The following is a 19,898-nucleotide window of genomic DNA, read 5'->3' on the forward strand; positions in this document are numbered from 1 at the left end:
CACCCCATTAATTTTGCCCCCATCAGTTCAGCCCCCTACCTCCCCTCTGCTCCTCCTGAGGCTCTCCACCCTCCTTTCCAGGCTGGGAGGGCAGCAGTGTCCCCCCACCCCCTCCAGGCTCAGGGGGGCAGCTCCAAGGGTTCTTCATCTCCCTCTGCCCCTTCCCAGGCCAGGTGCTGCAGGGAGGGAGAGGGGAGGAGCAGAGGGACTGTCCTGACCCCCTTGCCCACAGGAGGGCAGAGGGGAGGAGGGGGCAGACCCATGCTAAGCTGTTGGGCTCTTTACTTCCCCCTCCCCTCCTGGTGGCTATGGGGAGGGAGAGGGAGAGAGAGCTCTGCCTACAGCAGCTCCAACTGGCCTTTCTGCCCCAGAAGGCAGGCACGTTGGGTGGGCAGCATGGACCCAAATTCTCTAGAGGGCCGGAGCATCTTGCATTATTGAGAGACTGGGTCCAGCCCCGGCCCAAATCCCGCTGGCTTCTTCTCCACTTCCTGCCCTAATCTGTTGGGCAGCATTGTTGTGTGCTGTCAGATGGAGGGCATGTTCCACCCTAGAGGGGACTGCATGGCAGCAGGAATGATCTGGCATCTTATACATAGGGTGTAGAAGCCCTGACTCACTGATGACGCTCCCGCTCAGTGCCGGGCGTGGCATAGCAGTTTTTTCCTCTGTTCCTGCCCAGATGTTGGAATGTTTAGCTGTTCTAAAAGGCTTAGAATCTGAACAAAGAAATGAATGTTCATTTAGAGGGGCAGCTCAGCTCCCCCAAAACACATTCCAGGCCTCAGTTGATTTCTTTGCTCTTTTTCATTAGTGCCATTACGCGTTCCCACCCACCAGGCTGATTGAGATGCTGGCAGCTGTGCTTTCCAGCCAATCCCCAGTAGCAAAATCCAGCGTGTCTGTGTCCGACGGGAAAGGAAACAACCATGGAACAATATACATTTAAGCTACCCTCCGGGGGAAGGGTGATACGGCTTGTGTTTTACTCTCTGTTGCACCAGGAATGGCGCGACAGAAGGAAACCGCCGGGTGGGAAAGCTGGCCTTGTGTCTTCCCATTCTCTTCGGCAGTGTTTCCCAAACTAGGGCTGCCGCTTGTTCAGGGAAAGCCCCTGGCAGGCCAGGCCAGTGTGTTTACCTGCCGTGTCTGCAGGTTCGGCCGATCGCGGCTCCCACTGGCCGCGGTTCGCTGCTCCAGGCCAATGGGGGCTGCGGGAAGCGGCAGCCAGTACGTCCCTCGGCCCGCACCGCTTCCCGCAGCCCCCATTGGCCGGGCACAGCGAACCGCGGCCAGTGGGAGCTGTAATCAGCCGAACCTGCAGATGCGGCAGGTAAACAAACCGGTCCGGCCCGCCAGGGGCTTTCCCTGCACAAGCAGCGGCCCTAGTTTGTGACACGCTGGTCTCGGGGTTTGGTTAAAAAAGCCGAACCAAACCCGCTAAGGAGCAGAGAACAATTGTTCCTGGCCACATGCAGTTCTGGAAATGGGTTTTAAGGCCACACATTGGCTAGGTCATCTCTGGCAAAAGAGGCTGCAGTTTCACTGTGTCCTTCACGTTGATAAAGAAATACACAGACAATTGCTTCTGCTATAACTTGGGGCAACCAGTTTGCTCCCTGAGGGCCCTCAGAGATTTGCTCTGTCTCTCCCTGATAGTTTTTCATTCTGCTCTTCTGTGCAGCCTCTGGTTTTCAGGAAAGACCTGGATTTTTTTTATTATTATCTAGCTTAATCCAATTTTTCAGCTGGGGATTGACTGAGATACAGAGAGGTCAAGTGACTTGTGTGGGGTTGGAAACTGAGTTAAGTGACTCAGATGGGAGGGGGAGAGTTAAGAACTTGAGCAGAGAAGCCTACAGCTTGTGTAGCTGTGCTAGGCAGTGCCTTATTCCTCCATCCCCCCTCTCTGCACTGACAGTGTATATCCCCTCCTCTGCACCTGCTCCTGCAGTTGAGAATGTAGGAAGGAAGCAAAGGTGGGTCTAGACCCGCACCCGGGAGCCAGGCAGCCTGGAATGCGAAGAAATTAGGATCTCATTTTGCTCTCAATCCTGCTTCTAGGAGGAAGCAGGGACCAGAGGCTATGTGGCTGGGTTATGGTCCTTAGGGTTGAAAGAAGGGAGTTTGAGGCTTGGGGAAGAGGGCTTGGGGAGAGTTGAATCCTTTTTCCTTAGGTGTTCCCTGATCATGTTCCCCAAAGTTTTCTCTCACAGGGACAACCCCAGGGAGGAATTCACTGGCAAGACAGCTATGCAGGAGAGAGAGCGACTGCACGGTACCTGTTCAGCTGTAACTATGAACAGAATTGACATTAGGCTTCTTGGATATACCACTGATACTGAAGTAAGGAGCATTCCTTGATAGCAAGGATGTTCCGGAGGCAGTGTGGTCCTGTGGATGCGGCCAAGGGCTAGCAGTAAGAGGTAGGGTCTTTTCCTGACGCTGCTACTGACCCCAAGAGGCCAATCTCTGTTGTGCTAAGGCCCCTTTACATAATACTGGTGCCATAAAGGCACCTGTAAAGGGCAGACAGGCCCCAACAATACCCCCTGCATGAGGGACCTTTCCCATCAGTGGTGAACAGCCAAAATGGCCCTGTGCCAGCCCCTGTGGTAAGGGTCATGTCAGGACTGAGGAGGAGACATGGCCAGAGGGCACTGGCTGTTCTCTGCATCTCAGGGCCCACGGGAAGCCTTGGGAAGAAGAGTGTGAGAGAGATGAACTGGGGCCTGAGGCTCCTAATCTCCTGCTCAGAGCACTGGCCTTCTTTTCTTCAGCTGTTTCCTGGGGTATGTCTACACTGCGATAAAAAGCCTGCGGCAGTGCGTCTCAGAGCCCAACTGAGGGGGTTCAGATCTAGACCCCCGTGAGGGGGGGAAAGGTCTACACTGCAGTTTTATAGCCCTGCAGCCCGAGTCCTGGAAGCCCGAGTCAGCTGACATGTCACAGGTCTTTTATGGCAGTGTCGACATACCCATGGTGTATGGCCCTGACATGCAGCCTCTCTCTCTGTTCATTGAACCCCCCCCCAGCCCCAAATGCCAACATGAGTCCCTGACCTTTCCACTTTCTCCCTCCCACCTCTCCCTGCACCCATAATCCGGACTCTCCTCCCTCCTGTCCTATACTAATCCAATAAACCCTCAGTAAATCCTCTGTCTGCCGCTGGCTCTTTCCCTGTTCCTTCTTGGAGTAAGTCTGGGCGGGATCCTTTCTCTCGGACTCCAGTGCAGCTGGTGAGGGGCTGCTGCTTGCATTGCTTCAGTTTTGCTCCTGGCTCAGGCATGCCTCTGCAACAACTAATGTTTGAGCCCCTGGAGCAGCCCATGTGCCCCAGTGGGGGCCTTCTGAAAATGCCATTTGGATGCACATCCCCCCACATCACACTGCCTTGGTGCCCTGACAACTTGGGTGCAACCAGATAGTAGCTTTGAAAAGCCCTTGCAGGCTCATCTCCAGTTGAAACCTCTAACTGGAGGCACAAATGGCTGGAGCAGCTCGTCAGTGTTGGAAAAAAATTAGCATTAACCTTGTATTCAGTTGTTGGCTGTGTGTGTGTTCTCTCTGCGTGCTGCGCTGGCTCTGGCCAGAGAGCCCGTACAGCAGGCTCTGATCGAACTCTCCCGAAGACCACAGACTCGGTTGTACAGCGAAGGCACTCGGCCAGGTTTATTGACCATGAAGCACGGTCCTAGCTCCCCGGATCAATGTCTACAGTTACACTAGCACATGTATGCTTGTGACAATGGATGTGGTTCAGTGAATGACGGGACTTTCCATTCCCCGCCTTGGGTGGACAAAGACACCTGTGACCCCTCTTTTACATACTGATACAAACAAGTTATGTATTGCCTCTCTGACATGGTTAGTTACCACCCTTTATCTTGTATAAGTAGGTTCGATCAAAACATCTCTATCCAGCACTTGTCATCCTGACCTTACCTCTCAGAAGGGTCAGCGTCCCTGAACCATCTTGGGAGAGTGTGTTTATATCATAATCTTGTATCGGGGTGCTCTGCAATGGGTTTACGTGAGTGTCCTGTGCCTAGCACTTCTTAGGAGGCTTTGCATTTTTGCAATACTAGCCCTGTTCTTGCCAAGTTCTGTGAGCTTGCAAGTAGGTCTGCGTTGTAACAGGGCCTGACTTTTGCTCATAGCTTGACTCTCGCTAACTTTGCTTTGTATCAGCAGAGCCTGACTACTTCCGTTCAGGCCTTTGGCCTCATACCAGGGCCCTTATACCAGGCCTCATGTCTCAGGCTCTTTCTTTCTACAACAAACCTATTTGTGCCTTAGTCCAGGGATCAAATGCTTTGAAATCCTTAGCTAGAAGGTACCAATTATTATTATTATTACATATTATTTAGCTTATTGTAGAAAATAGATAGCACTGGCTCTAGGGGGAGGACTAGATAGAACCAACCAGACTTTCCCAACTTGAAGTTCTATGCGGCAAATAGCCTAGTAAGGTCTTTTAGAAAGGATGAGCAATGTGAAATTACAAGGACTGTTGATTCTCACACGTCAGGGTAATAATACCACCTAGCCCTTCTCTCACAGTTTTCAACAGTCGATCTCAAAGCGCTTTAAAAAGCATGTCAGAATCATTAGCCCCATTGTACAGATGGGGAAACTGAGGCACAGAGCAGGGTAGTGACCCAACAGGCCAGCAACAGAGCCGGGACTAGAATCCAGATCTCCCAAGTCCCAGTTGTTTCGGATAAATCAGCCTGTGGAAGCTCAGAGCACAAACCTGTTACCTTTGGCTCAGGAAAGCAGAAGCAGAAAGTGCATCCAACTTCTCTGGCGACTTTGAGACATACCACAGGATGCACTACTGTCATCCCTCTTCCTCAGTGTCCTTACGGGCTCTTAAGGAAAGTAAGATCCTGATCCAGCTTTAAGTCAAGTCATTGGGACGACTCAGGTGTTTAAAGTTACACACATGCTTAAGTGCTCTGCTGGCTTGGGGCTTTAGCAAGAGATATGGTACGGCTGCAATGCTTTTAGTGTGCTGATGACACTCAGTCTAATATCTCTGTCTCGCCCAGCTCACAGAGTGCTTCTGAGAATCGAGATAAAAGGGAGTGATGATGATGTGCTGGGAGGAAGCAAGCAGAGAATTTGGCGGCGGTTTATGTCCCTCGCTTGTAACTGATGTTCACAGTCTGGGGGGGTGGTTACATTCCCAGCGGCTCCCAGATGAACGAATAGCCTCAGTAGCCAGGGTGGCTGTTTCCTGTTTGTATCTGGTTACCAGCACTGTGTCCTTTTCTTTCATATGTGGGAATCTCATTGCTGAAATCCACTCATCACCGCTGGATTGGACAACTGCAATGTGCTCTAATTGGGGCTACCCCTGAAATCCACTCACAGGCTAATGCTAGTGCAGAACACATCAGCTCATTTGTTAAATGCCATCGCTCATCCCAATCACACCGCAGCAGTGCTCTATGATCGTCACTGGCTGCCGTTTAAGGTATTGGTTTTGACCTATCAAGCCCTAAATTGCCTGGGACCGTCCGACCTGAGACACCTCTCTCCCTGTGCCACATTGCCTCAATTGTGACTAGCGCGGAGGTGCTCATGTTGGAGCCCCGCTTTGGTTTATGGGCTTGTCCACATGGGGACATGCAGGAAAATTAATCTGAATGAACTACAAGTGTGAATTTGAAGGGGCTTAATTAAACCGCATTCAATCCCTGTGTGGATGCTGCTATTCAGAATTAAAGCGGACTTAATTTGGAAGTGAATTAAGATAAAGTGAATTAAGGCCACTTTAATTCTGAATGAAGGTTGTTCACACTGTGGTTACTGTGGTTAACTAATTCACTTCAAATTCACACCTTCACTTAATTCAGATTGATATTCCTGGATGTTCCCATGTAGACAAGCCCTGTAAGGGAGGGGACTGCTGGCAGGTTGTTTCTTATGCGGGTCCCTCCATTTTGGAATTCACTTCCTCTCAGTCACAAGTAGCCCCAGATCTGTGGCCTTTCTGAATGTGTTTGAAGAGAACTGAGGTGCTTGTGAGAGCGTGGGGGCATTCTTTTGGGAGACTCAGGTGTGGGGACGTGACTGGCTGTTATTTTGTGATCTCCTGTTTTGTTTTTTGTTATTCATTTGGATTGTATTTTTGATTAGCTGGCAAGGCCTAAGCAGGTCAGGTGTCTAACTCCCATTGATGCCAATGGGAGTTAGACACTTAACACACTAAGGTGCTTTGAAAATCCCTGTAGGTGCCTAGCAGCATCCTTAGGTGCCTGAATCCCTTGGACAGTCTGGCCCCTAGAGCCCAGGACAGGAGTTTTTCACAATCTGAATGTGCCACAAATTAATAATACCGTCAAGAAGACCAAAATGAAAGGGTTTCGGTTTGAATTGTTTGAGGCAGGCTGGGCTTTTTGTTTTTCTCATCTAAAACACACCAAGTAGGCAATGCAAATAAGAGACCTGGCTTCCCCCACTCCATTTTTCAACTCAGGCGGACAAATACAGTAGGACAGGACTATTTAAAAAACAATTGATGTAACCGATGGCAAACAATATTCGGACTGTAAGGCTTGGCCAAAAGATGAGCAAGAGAAGGTGATAACCATAACTGCACAGAAGTGTCTGACCAGCGTAGATTTCAAGGAGGGAGCAGGATTATGTACTGAATTTCCAATAACAGGGAATAAAGGGAAATTTGGATTGCATTTTAGGAAATATGTCCTAGTGGTGTGAGCTGGGGGAAGTTCTATGGCCTGTGATATACAGAAGGTCAGATTAGATTCTCCTAATTAGCTCTTCTGGCCTTAACAGCTATGACCTATCAGGCTGTACAAGAGTCTTGCAAAGGAAGCAGTAGAAGCCCTATTGCTCAGGACACTTAGCACTGGAAAACACTGCAGGGAACAACCTTCCACCAGGCACAGGGATGGGCTAGGAAAAACCTAACAGGTCACTAATTTCTGCATGATTATTAGCAAGGGCAAAGAATGTGTCATGCTGTACGTGGAGAGGATAGAAAGACTTTATCAGACTAAGTCCGAGGTCATAATCTGGGCTTTACCGGGGCCATTTTTATCAAGGTTTAGTTTCATTTTGGTTCAGAGAGGGGTCACTGTTCCAGCAAGTCTATTTTCTGAAGCCCTTGCGGCGTTGGAGTCAGTATGGTACAAAGGAAGGGCCCAGTTTTGGAAGGTGCTGAGTGTACCCAGGGTGGTGCTAGGCAGAGCCTGTTGGTGTTAGAAGGAGTGCAGGGAGCAGAGCACTTTGCAGGAGGCTGTCAGCACACTGATGGATCAGGCCTGAGAGAAGGGATTTGCCCAGGGAGGTTGTGGAATCTCCATCATTGGAGATTTTTAAGAGCAGGTTAGACAAACACCTGTCAGGGATGGTCTAGATAATACTTAGTCCTGCCATGAGTGCAGGGGACTGGACTAGAGACCTCTTGAGGTCCCTTCAAGTCATAATTCAAATTTCTATGAAATAAGGTAGATGGCTTCTTAGCAAAAACTTAACTCCTGCCCAACGCACATTATCACTTTATGGCTGGCAAAGCAAGGAGTGTTTACTAGTGTTCATAAATACCTCATTGTGCACTCAGTCAGTTTGGAAACTCTGGGCCCTCTGGGCCCAGAAAGGGTTAAGCCGCTAAGAATTAAGACTAAAATCTGCAGTTAAAATGCCTGGGATAAAATTACAAAGGATGTTGATCCCGATGGTTCAGGATACGAATGAACATCAGCTCAGGGCGGGAAGACAGTCCTACCCCCGCCACCCCACGCTGAGCACTGCACACTTACAAATGTAATAAGGATGTTATGCCTTCCCATGGACTGTTACTTATAGCCCTCAAAACTGCACATACCTTTGCACCCACAATTACTGCAAGCGCCCATGTATACATGTAGACTCCTAAATACCTGTAAAGTAACCCAGGTAAATGCCCATGCAAACGTAGGAGTGCAGGGGGGTGCACATTTCTGAATGTAATATCCAGAGGGGTCTCCAGGCATGTGGCCTTTATTTCTCTATTGCTGCTTCCTTCCGCTGCTCTTTGGATGGAAGGCACTGTGTATATAAATAAATCTTTTGTAATGTACCAGCCAGCTTTGATCACTGTCGGAGGCCGGTGACCAAAATAGATGGGATTTCAGTCTGCTCTAGGATAAGAGTTCCTGGGGGCTCTGTCTCCCTGCTCTCTTTCCTTTCAGGTTAGGGCGTGGGTGTGATAGGCAATTCCTGGAAGGATAGGCCCATGTGATGTGGTGCCTTGGCTGTTTCCTATTATTTCCGAGCCGACTCCCAAGGGAGCTGAAATGCATTCCTGAAATCTTGCTAAGATATTTCGTCCTCCTTCCCCCACCAACACACTGGCTGCCCCCAGAAATGAGATAGGCCTGGACTAAGAACACCTCCAGGCTTGGGAGGGGGGGTTGGATCTGGATCTGCCCTTTGCTGGGTTCCCATCCTCCCAGTAATGAATCACTCAGAGATTGCTATGCTCCTGTATACAACCCGCCAGGCAGGGCTCTGTGCAGTGCGTAAATCAAGCTCTCTCTGGTTTTTTCCTCCGGCATCTCTGTTCACAGGGACGTACCAGGGCCAGTGGGCTGGTGGCATGCGCCAAGGCTATGGCGTCCGGCAGAGCGTTCCCTATGGCATGGCTGCTGTTATCAGGTCGCCCCTGAGGACATCCATTAACTCGCTGCGCAGTGAGCACACCAACGGCACGGCGCTGCACCCTGACTCCTCGCCCGCCGTGGCCGGCAGCCCCGCTGTCTCCAGGGGCGGCTTCGTCCTCATGGCCCACAGCGATGCCGAGATCCTCAAAAGCAAGAAGAAGGGGCTCTTCCGGCGGTCCCTGCTGAGCGGGCTCAAGCTGCGCAAGTCTGAGTCCAAGAGCTCCCTCGCCAGCCAGCGCAGCAAGCAGAGCTCCTTCCGGAGCGAGGCGGGCATGAGCACCGTCAGCTCCACCGCCAGCGACATCAACTCCACCATCAGCTTGGGTGAGGGGGAAGCCGAGCTGTCCGTCATCGAGGATGACATCGACGCCACCACCACCGAGATCTATGTGGGTGAGTGGAAGAACGACAAGCGCTCAGGCTTCGGGGTCAGCCAGCGCTCGGACGGGCTGAAGTACGAGGGAGAGTGGGCCAACAACAAGCGCCATGGCTACGGCTGCATGACCTTCCCGGACGGCACCAAGGAGGAGGGGAAGTACAAACAGAATGTCCTGGTGAGCGGCAAGCGGAAGAACCTCATCCCGCTGAGGGCCAGCAAGATCCGCGAGAAGGTGGATCGGGCCACCGAGGCGGCAGAGAGGGCAGCCACCATCGCCAAGCAGAAAGCGGAGATTGCGGCTTCCAGGTAAGGCAGCCCCGTTGTTATGTCTGGTCATTACAGAGAGGAGGGGAGGTCAGGGGAGATGTCGGCTGGTAGAGTAGCAGAGAGCCCATCACGTTGCTGTGACTCTGATCTCTATGGTATTCTGTGTGACCTGTGGTGTCCCTCATGGTGGAGGAGAGACAAGGTTTGGCCTTAGTGAATAGAACGGGGATTCTTTATTGGGGCTGATGGACACAAACAGAGCCTATGGTTCTTTCTGGCTCTCCAGCTCTCACGGGCTGATAGTCACAACCTGAGCTGCTCAGTGTCACCCAGGGCTCCTTGTATCCTGGGCTGGACTTTGCAATAATGGAATTGACTGTTTGACTGTGCTACCTTATTCTAAGCAACAAATGAGGGCTCCCCCACCCATCTGAACCAGCACGTTTGCCGCGTGGTCTCCCTTCCCCAGCACAGTGCTTTGTAACTGGAAGCCTTTAATTTGCACAAAAAGGGCTCCGTTCCTCAATCCAAATGCAGGCAACACTTGTCTGGATGTCAGGGGTTAGGTGCTGCAGGGTTAGGCCACAAAGCTCAATGTGCCTGATTTTCAGTCCCTGGCTTCCCACTGCAATTTTGCACCACCACACTGATGTGTGCAGTTTGCTGCATGCATTGGTGACAGTTTCTAGCAGCCTGTACAAAACTGTCTGTGCCAAAGTGGACAGGCTGGGGTGTGCCTGCAAATCTGGGCCAGTATTATTAAGGTAAAGAAGTAATAGTTTTATTGGCCATATGCAACCAGCTTGGAAACCTAACATATGTTCCCAGATATCCTGTCCCTGCATAAACTGGGTCTCATATAAAACCAGGGATGGATTCTTCAAGGGCTGTCTCAACATTACTTGTTCCAAAGTCCTGGTCAGGTGTAGGGAGAGGAACTTTCAGGGCACTAAAGCTATGAAGGTGAACAAATGTGATAAGCTGGTTGCATTAAATCAGCCTAGAATGCGGCTCTGCATAGATCTCAACAGCCCTCTGTTTGCTAAGGGTGGCAATTGTTTGTGCTGAACTCACGGGATAGACGATTCTCATCTGAAGCCAACTCTGCCCTGAGGTGAAAGGTCAAAGTCACAGCAGCTCAGCCACACCAGAGGCACATTCAAAGGATGTTCTCAGGTCCAGAAAACTGGTGCTGGGTGTCGAATTAAGTGAAGAAAGCAAAACAAAATCTCAATTAATATGCGAACCCCAGGCAGCATGTACTACTGTTGTCCCATGTGACGCTGGTGGCACCATCTTCCCCTGTGGCAGCCAGGACAGTGGCAGAACCCCAGGTTCATTTGGTGGCGACCTCACGCCAATACCCAATGAGCAATATCTATAGCAATACCTACACAGGGGGTCAAAGCTCATGACCCTGTTTTGCAGCATTGCATCGCCTGCTGCAGGACAAAGGCTGAGAAGCTGCAGCCCTGTTTGTCAAGGAACTGGGCATCAGCTGTGATTCACGGTTTCCTGGCTCAGCACCCTCTTAGCTGGTGACTCTTTCAGCCTGGTATGCAGAGATTTAGCTGTGCAACTACCATTAAAGCTAGCAGGAGCCAAGCAGCTCGGTCTCCAGGTACTGCATGTGAACTATGCCCCTCACTGTCAATATTGTGGCATGGCCTTGGTGTTTAATTTCCTCTCCCTATTTCTTTACCGGTGGCATCACTTGTATGGGACACAGTGACAACACAGCTGTCACTTAGGAGGTGCTGTGTGTCATTAACCCCTCTGCATCCTGTTTTGAAACCCTGCATTAATGGGGACCATATCTCTAATGCCAGACAGAAGGGTTCTCTACAGGTTACTCCCCTAGTATTTTCTTACTGGTCTATAGCTCAGAGAAACCTCATGGGTCCGAGCTGGTGCTTATAAATAATAAACAAGATTTCAAAGGGAAGAAGAGACAGATCCCTAATTACAGCTGCAGCTCCGGGAAGGGTTTGCCCTTTGCTAGGCTCTTTCATTCTTCTCTGCTTAGAGAGCAGGGGCTCCGTGTACCCAGTGGTGAGCTGGAGCCGGTTTGCTAGAACCGGTTGTTAAATTTAGAAGCCCTTTTAGAACTGGTTGTTCTGGGGCTGGAGCACCCACAGGGAAAATTTGATGGGTGCAGAGCACCCACCAGCAGCTCCCTGCCCCGCCCGGCCCCAGCTCACCTCCACTCCGCCTCCACCTCCTCCCCTGAATGCGCTGCCCCGCTCTGCTTCTCCGCCCCTCTCCGCTTCCCGCGAATCAGCTGTTTGCGCGGGAAGCCGGCGGGGGGGAGGGGGTGAGAAGCAGGCAGCGGCTTCGCACTCAGGCCCAGGGAGGCGGAGGTGAGCTGGGGCGGGGGGGGCGTGAGGAGGGCCACCTGCGCTGCTGCAGATAACCTGGGGGGCGTGCAGGGGAACCGCTCCCCTCCCCAGCTCACCTCCGCCTCCCTGGGCCTGAGCGCAAAGCTGCCGTTTGCTTCTCCGCCCTCCCTGGCTCCTCGTGCAAACAGCTGATTCACGGGAAGCCGGGGGGGTGGAGAAGCAGAGCGGGGCGGAGCGTTCAGGGGCAGAGGCAGAGCGGAGATGAGCTGGAGCCGGGCGCGGGGCGGGGCAGGGCGGGGAGCTGCCGGTGCGTGTTCTGCAGCCACCAAATTTTCCCCATGGGTGCTCCAGCCCCGGAGCACCCACAGAGTCGGCGCCTAAGGCGCCACTTTTGATGTGATCGGTGGGGGGAGCGGCTGCTCCCCATGCTCCCCCCCAGCTACGCTCCCCTGCCCCTAGGACCCAGAGGGACCTGCCGGATGCTTCCTGGAAGCTGCCCCAGGTAAGCACCACCGGGACTCCCCACCTCGCCCCCCGGCAGGTCCCTCTGGCTCTTAGGGGCGGGGTGGGCACCCACTATGGTGGCCCACAAGACCCTCCTGCCCAGTTCTGGGGGCAGTCAGGGGAGGGGGGTGGATGGGGCAGGAGTCCCCGGGGGGTGGGGGTGGGCCACGACCCCCTCATGGGAACCAGTTGTTAAGATTTTGGCAGCTCATCACTGCATGTACCCAAGGAATTCCTGCATGTCCCAGGAAACCAGGCACTCAGCCTAGAGACCGTCTTCCTGAAGCTCTTCTTATTAACCACAGAGCAGCGCAAGGGACCTGAGGGAAAGACCCAGTTTTAGTTTTTAATTACACTTGGAAATTTTTCTCTCTTTGGGCCTGTGTTTGTTCTATCTAATCTATCTATCCATCCATCCTTTTCCACTCTTTCTCTCTGGGCCTTTGTGTGTGTGTGTGTCTCTCTCTCTTGGACTTTGTTTTCCTGTTCTCTCTCTCTCTTTCCCAGTGCTGACCTGCTCTTGGGTACATATTGGCAGATGCTTGCTAGGCCGTGTGATTAAATGCAGAGCCCCTGGAAGACCAGCATGCTATGCCACTCACTGATGGTCACAATGCTTTCCATGATTCAGCGGCAGGGACATTTCCATCAAAGCTAGGGCAGGTGGGCTGCGCAGGGGGAAGGCCTCACTGTGACCCACTTTCCCTCCTACCCACTCTCACCCTATTTCCCTCTGCATGGCTCACCTGGGTGGCATAGTGCTGGCCTCTCAGGTATGGGAGCTGCGTGTGCCTTATCTCACACTTCTCGTAGCGCTGCTATGCTCTGTGCCTGTTCTGTGCCGCCCACGAGACTTTTAGCAAGATCCAGAGAATTCCTGTCAGTCAAGGGAAAACCCATTCATCAGGGTGAGGCGGAAATGCAGCGTCGCCCACCTGAGAGGCTGCTGGAATGCGGGACGATGGCCTTGCAGTCACTTGGCTGAGGAAATCTCATCTGGGCCTATGTGCCTCCCCCATGTTCCCCTAGAGCCCCCACCTGGAAAATATCCATCCCAGGGCTAGAATAAGAAATACACGTGTTGCCAAAAAACAAACCAAACAAAAAACACTTCAGCTTTATATGAAAAAAATGATCCTATTTTCAGATCTCTGTAAAAGCCTTGGGAATGCTGGGGTTGGGGGAAAAAAAGAGTCCTCTCTCTCCCTCTTTCCTTCTCTTTCTTTAAATATTTAGAGCCAAATTCTATTATTATTATTATGTTTATATTATGCTATTATTATTATTATGCTTGTATTACAGTAGCACATAGAGGCCCCAGCTGAAATCTGGGCTCCATTGTGCAAGGTGCTGTCCATACACACAGGAAGAGTCAGTTCCCGCGACCAAAGGGTTTACCGTCTAAATAGACAACACAGTCAAAGGGCAGGAGAATGGAAGAATCTTTATACCCATTTTACAGCTGAGGAACTGAAAAACAGAGAGGAAGTGACAAGGTCACGCAGGAAGTCTGCGGTAGAAGTCACAATCGAACGCAGAGCTGCTCAGTACCAGTCCCGTGCCTTCTGCAAAAAAACATCCTTCTGCCCCATGTCCCCTGTGCAACCCTAGAGAATTCACTGGGGAGGCTGTGACCCTTCAAATTCAGTGGACACACTTTCCCCACAAGTTAGAATAGTTTGACAGTGGGTTTGATTTCAAGTCTTGGCTACTCCACCATGACCTGCCATTTTTTCATTAAGGCATTAATGCTTGCGTATATCAAAGAGGGGTGAATTTTAGAGCTCTTGGCAGTGAGCATGGGGGTGGTAGAGCTGGCTGGAGATGAGCAGTTGCTGTACGGGTATTGTGCAAGCATGCCCACCCAGCTCTGCTAATGTCCCACAATCCAGACCTATGTAGCACCTGTGCTCTTCCAGCTCCAACACACAGCTGTGCTAATGAACCCTAGTTCTGACCTACAGCCCCCTGGCTATTCCAGATGTGGGATCCCCATAAAGATCCTCCAATGCCCCTCATTCCTGACCCACTCCACCCCCTTGCTGTTCCAGTCCTGAGCTCTCCTGTGCCCCTCAGTCCCGATCTGCCACTCCCCATACTATTCTAGTCTTTTGGGCTCCCTCCATTTTCTCTGATGATATTTCTGCATCCTGACCTGCCACCCCTTCTGATATTCTAGTGCCAGCTTTCCTTTCAATGGACACTGCAAATTTAAATAAAGTAATAATGGCATTGATTCCCAGCCCATTCAGCAGCCCAGTGACCAGGCAAAAGCATGGGGGAGTGTTATCCAACACCTCCCATTACCCAGGCTCCTCACTGTTTGAAAAGCCTTGCTAAGTAGCCGCTGTTCCAACCCTATGTTTGTCCCATGAGAAGTTCCATTTATTCCTTTCCTTGTGCCAGTGTCCCCTCTCCCATTCCATTCTTAATAGAAATCTTTAGACTTATGGAAGCTTGGTTGTGGAGCGGTGGTGGGGAATAGGGAGGGACATGTGCTAATGATGTGTTCAGAACAATGTGATCCAGAGACAGATTAAACTATTCTCTCTCTGTAGCCAGCTAGCTAGATTTATACAAATGCGCATGACAGATATACACAGCTAACTCACTGGTTCCCAAAATCTACCTGAGAGCCTAATGACTCAGAACCTACTCCAGGCAAAAGAGAGGAGGGCTGGGGAGAAAAGGTTCCTCCGTTGATTAAATGTCCCTTAATATTACTGCTCAGTGCCTTAAGGCTGCAGTGCAGAGATGGTTTATTACAGCATAGCGTTTCCTCTCTGTTTTCTGAGTGAGATGAAATTAATTAGAAAGGAAAGGGGGGAGAAAAAGAAAAGAAGTCTGGTGCCACTCAGCTCTAACCGGATAAGACAAACTGTAAGTTTCAATCATCCGTATTCAAAGTGACACTTAAAAACCTTTATCAGAAAGTGGGCTGGATCTCTTATCTGAGTGTGAATGAGCCTCCTGGGCTTATTTTTTGAGCATATTTGCATTTGATGATACTTTCTAACTGGTGTTGTATCAAATTATTGTCAAAGTTTAGAAAAGAAAAGAGAAAATAACTGTAGAACACAAGCAAGTCCAGATCAGTCAACGTGGTTTTGGGGGCCTGGCTGATTTGATCCACCCCCAGGTCTCCAGCAATATCATGAACTATTGCCACAAGTGTTGGCTGTGCCTTTTGTTCTGATAGGAGGTGCCTTATCTGAGCACCCGTGAATTCTTCATCCCATGGTGATAACTCACTCATAATAGTGGAGCGGGGTGTGTGATTGATCTGTCCTGAAAGACCAATAACGCAGGAATGCTGGAGGAGACATAATTCAGAACTGGCGATGCTTCAATTAGCTTGTGGCATTTAAAGTTATAGCTTCTATTTGTTTTTGTTTTTTTTAAAGGAAGGAAAATATCAAACTTGACAAGTGTGCTTGTGTTTGTAATTAGCTCTCCCCCACCCCAAAACACTCAATGCAGCAGAAGTCCAGGGCCAAGAAAATGGGGGATGGAAGGAAGCTTGCACTGAGCTCTGCCCCCGAGGAGCAAGCCCCTCTAGGGAACAAACTCCTTGTGAGTGCATGGGATCTGAAGCTATAGTAGCCACAGGTGGTTATCTCATCAGATCTTGCAAAATGAGCTGAATCAGCCCTGGTCACTGCTCAGCTTGGAGGCTTGCAAGGGAAACCCAGGGCAGTGGAGGAAGGGCTGCTGGTGACTCCATAGGTGACCTCATCTCCTAGTACTGAACCAACGCCCTTCACTGTGGGGCCCTGTATCTTTCAGACAGAGGTGAAAGTAAGTCGGTACAGTCTGGTATGACATACTGGCAAGAGCCAGTACGCTGTGCCAGACTGGACTGGCTTCCCTAGGCTGGCGATTTAAAGGGCCTGGGGCTCCCTGCAGTGGCCAGAGCCTGTGGTCCTTTAAATCGCCGCCCAAGCCTGGCTGCCGGAGCCCCGGAGTAGTGGCGGCAGGGCTCCGGTGGTGATTTAAAGGGCCAGGGGCTCTGGGTGCTGCGGGGAGCCCCGGGCTAGCGGCGGCAGGGCTCTGGCGGTGATTTAAAGACCCTGGAGCTCTGCTGCGGTAGCGGCGGCCAGAGCCCTGGGAGCCTTTAAATTGCCCCAGGGCTCCCAGCCACCTCTGCAGCTGGTAGCTCTGTGAGTGATTTAAAGGCCCTGGGCCTCCCAGCCACAGCTGGAGCCCCGGGGCCTTTAAATCTTGATTTAAAGGGCCCAGGTATTTAAAGGCTATGCCTCTTCTGGTTGAGGCCACACACCCCTGCTCAGGACTACAAAATACTGGTAAGTCCTTTAAGTTGCTTTCACCCCTGCTTTCAGATGAGATGCAAAACTGAGTTCCTGACCTGTCTTGAAAAGAGAAAAGGAGTACTTGTGGCACCTTAGAGACTAACCAATTTATTTGAGCATAAGCTTTCGTGAGCTACAGCTCACTTCATCGGATGCATGTAGCTCACGAAAGCTTTTCTTTTTGCGAATACAGACTAACACGGCTGCTACTCTGAAACCTGACCTGTCTTGATCATTAATAGATCCCATAGTATTTTCCCCAACAGTAGGGGGGTTAACTCTAGCATCCTGGCCAAATCCCAACTTCGGTAACCACATTCTGTCTCCCAACTTGGGTATGGTACTTATTTTTTGTGCAGAACTGTGCTGTTGTTGCTGTGTATTGTTAAATGGCTGATGCATGCCATCCCAGAGCTGGCTGCATTTCAGTAATGGGTCAAGGGAACCCAGTATATACTATAGCTTGTGTAAACACTCCACTTGTAAAGTTTGTTATGCATACCGAGATCTTTGGAGGACAGTGGCTATATATCTTTTAGCTGTTTAAAGAGACACCATTAACTTAAAAATCATTTTCCCATCTGAAAATCTTGTACCCATTATTGTTGCACTTAATGCCTAGGATTTCTATAACTGAAAGAGATGAAGGAAAACACTGTTTTCTCTATTTCTGGTTTACTTTGTGCATTTTGACAGCACTTTGCATGCAGTCAGTTTCACTATTTATTTGACAGTGCATGCCCTTTCCCATGCTCTGCAAAAGGAACAGTGGCAGCATCAAACTCAAAACTGAAAGTGAACTGGCAGCCAGCAAGTATGCACACAGACAGAGAGAAAGGAGCCAGAATATTTCTGGGAGTGTTGCTTTTGAGTGCACCCCAAAAGACACTTCCAACCATCACAAAAAGGAGTAAACACAAGCCTTTGCATTTATAAAGGAATTTTAACAAATCAGGACACGCCAAGGTCTATCAGAAACTGGTATAGTCAATTTTTTAAGAGATTCCAGTTGACAGAGTACTTTTAATGACCGCTTACTCCCCCTACTCCCTTTAGAGCCAGCAACAGTAACACTACCAGGAGGCCATGGGTAGTCTGATCTCTGCATTCTGTAGGACTGCTCCTTTCGCAGTCAGCTGTTATCTAGCCTTCTCTTCAGTAGGCCCCTAAGAAAGAAAGAGAGCATGGCCTCACGCAGAATTGAAAGCTGTGTTCTTTTTATTTTGCAAACACTGTTTCCGGCGTGTGAAGACGGCTTGTCTATTGAAAAGACCCTTGGAGATTATTTAGCCCAGCGTACATTCATTCCCTTGTAAGCAGATAGTTCTTCTAAGTTTCCTTTGAAATGTTATGGGCTAAATTCTGAGCTCCATGTAAATCAGTGTCATTCCACTGAAGTACGCTGGAGCTATGCCAATTTTCACCAGCTAAGAATCTAGCCCTGTATGATTTCATTTCTGAACGTTATGATTCTCAGCTTCTACAATCTTTAAAAGGCCACTCAACTCCAAGATGGTCCAAAATTTAGAGTCTGCAAACAACAGTTTACAAAACGTAAGAGCAATTAGAAATGTTTTCATGTTTTTATCTATTTAAATGTCTTTATTTATTACAATTTTGTTAAAATCATCAGCATTCCCCTGCAGCATCTGCAGCTCAGACACTGCAATGTTAGTAAGTGGAACCTGAAAGGGAAACCAACTGTCACCAAAAATGAAAATCTCTTCACTGAATTTCACTGTCCAAATGGAGAGAAATTAAAAAAAAGTAAAAATGCAGCACAACTAGTGACAGGTCAATTGGATTCTCAACATTGTTTCAGTTTTAACAAACCGGAGTTAGTGGTAACATAGGAAAGGAAGTTTGTTTAAAATGTTTTTAACTTAAACTTTGGATAAATAAGAATTAGGGATGGAGTTTTTCCAGATTTCCTTTAATGCAATTAAAATGAAAGAATATGGTTCTAATTCGCCACTCTCTTACATATGCTGGTGTAGCTCCAGTGAAGTCAATGGGGTACCAGAGCAAGGGATCAGGTCTTATGTGTTTGGAAATTAACACTGACATTATCCATTGAATTTCATTTAAAAAAAAATAAACATGGAATCCCTCCAAGCCTACTTAGAATGTATTTCCATGGTGCCCAGAAGAACCTTCTGTTTGTATTATGGGATGTTTCATTCACATTTCGCTACTTAGCTTTACTCCACAGTTCCATAGCCTAGAAGGAAGCAGAACTAGACACCAGACCCTCTGTCACCTAGTGATGGATGGACTCCAATAGGTTAAGTGTACAGGTGGCCCAAGCAAAGAAGGTTTAGAGCTGGGTCATGTAGTGTCCCTCATTGCTGAAAAGATACAGGACCTGATTGTAATGGGTGGGAATTCTTTGCTGGGGTTACTGCATGCCCACAGGCCCTGTAGTTCTCCTTGACTATCTTGTAGCATGAACAACACACTCTTTGCTGCCCGCTGTCACCAGTCAGGGTCTCCCTAATTCCTGGAATGGATCAGGCAGTCATGGAAGGGACCACTGACTACACTACAGGTCCTAATCCCTTCAAAGACTGGGGATATTCAGCATATAAACTGGTCACATGTCAGGACATGTCTTACGGAAGTAATTTTGTCAATACCTTAACCAGCTGCTCCTCGGAAGAACAACTTCTAAACCACTCAATAGGTGATGCTACTCCCAGGTTAGTCCCAAGTACGGCACAGGAATTGGTTCAAGATGTATTACAGTTGAGCCACTAAGAAAATGACGAGAAAAATATAATTAAGTTTGCCGTCCACAGCGGATGAATTGGGCCAAAATCTGTAATAGTGACATTCAACTTTAGAAAGGGGAACTTGAAAATAATTTTTTTTTTTTTAAAAAAAGAACAAGATAGTCAAAAAGAACCGGACAAAGATGAGACTATTAAAATCCTTAGATTCGGCATGACTGCTACTTCAGGGTGCCAAAACAGAGTCAAAGAAGGCCTGCATGCTCCAACAGAAAGAAGGAAGCTGGAAGGCAAGAAAAATCCCTCTATAGTTAAATGGCAAGGTGCAAAAGGTTATTTGAGCCATACAGGTCTCCTTCAAAAATCCAGCCCGAATGAAACCACGGAACAGAACACTTACGGTCCAAAACATTCTAAAGCTACAATAAAGTTACTACAGGCAGTACACTGAGTTTTAACAATGCTACTCTAGTTCTTTGTAAAGCTTATGCACAGCGTCTTATATTTGTACTTAGCTGTGCTTACGCTTGCACTTAAGGTTTCTGCTAGCTTTTTTGATGCCTCAGGGAGCTATCTATGGGGCTCTTTCTTGAGTTTATTCCTACTCCCTTGTGCGTGTGTCATCAGAAGTGTCTTTGTAACAGATGATGGCAGAGCAGTGAGGAATCTGAACTGGTGGTAGGAAGCAACGGTCC

General features: G+C 49.4%; 1 protein-coding gene across 1 annotated transcript in view; it reads left to right on the forward strand.

Moving 5' to 3' along the window:
• JPH3 (junctophilin 3) overlaps window positions 1-19,898 on the forward strand; it is a 116,734-nt gene that overhangs the window by 23,693 nt on the left and 73,143 nt on the right. The window contains exon 2 of the mRNA XM_074968865.1: window positions 8,583-9,360. Coding sequence (XP_074824966.1) covers window positions 8,583-9,360 — 778 coding nt within the window. The remainder of the gene's footprint in view (window positions 1-8,582; window positions 9,361-19,898) is intronic.

Source organism: Natator depressus, chromosome 12, assembly GCF_965152275.1.
Source record: "Natator depressus isolate rNatDep1 chromosome 12, rNatDep2.hap1, whole genome shotgun sequence".
In the NCBI taxonomy this organism is placed as follows: Eukaryota; Metazoa; Chordata; order Testudines; family Cheloniidae; genus Natator; species Natator depressus.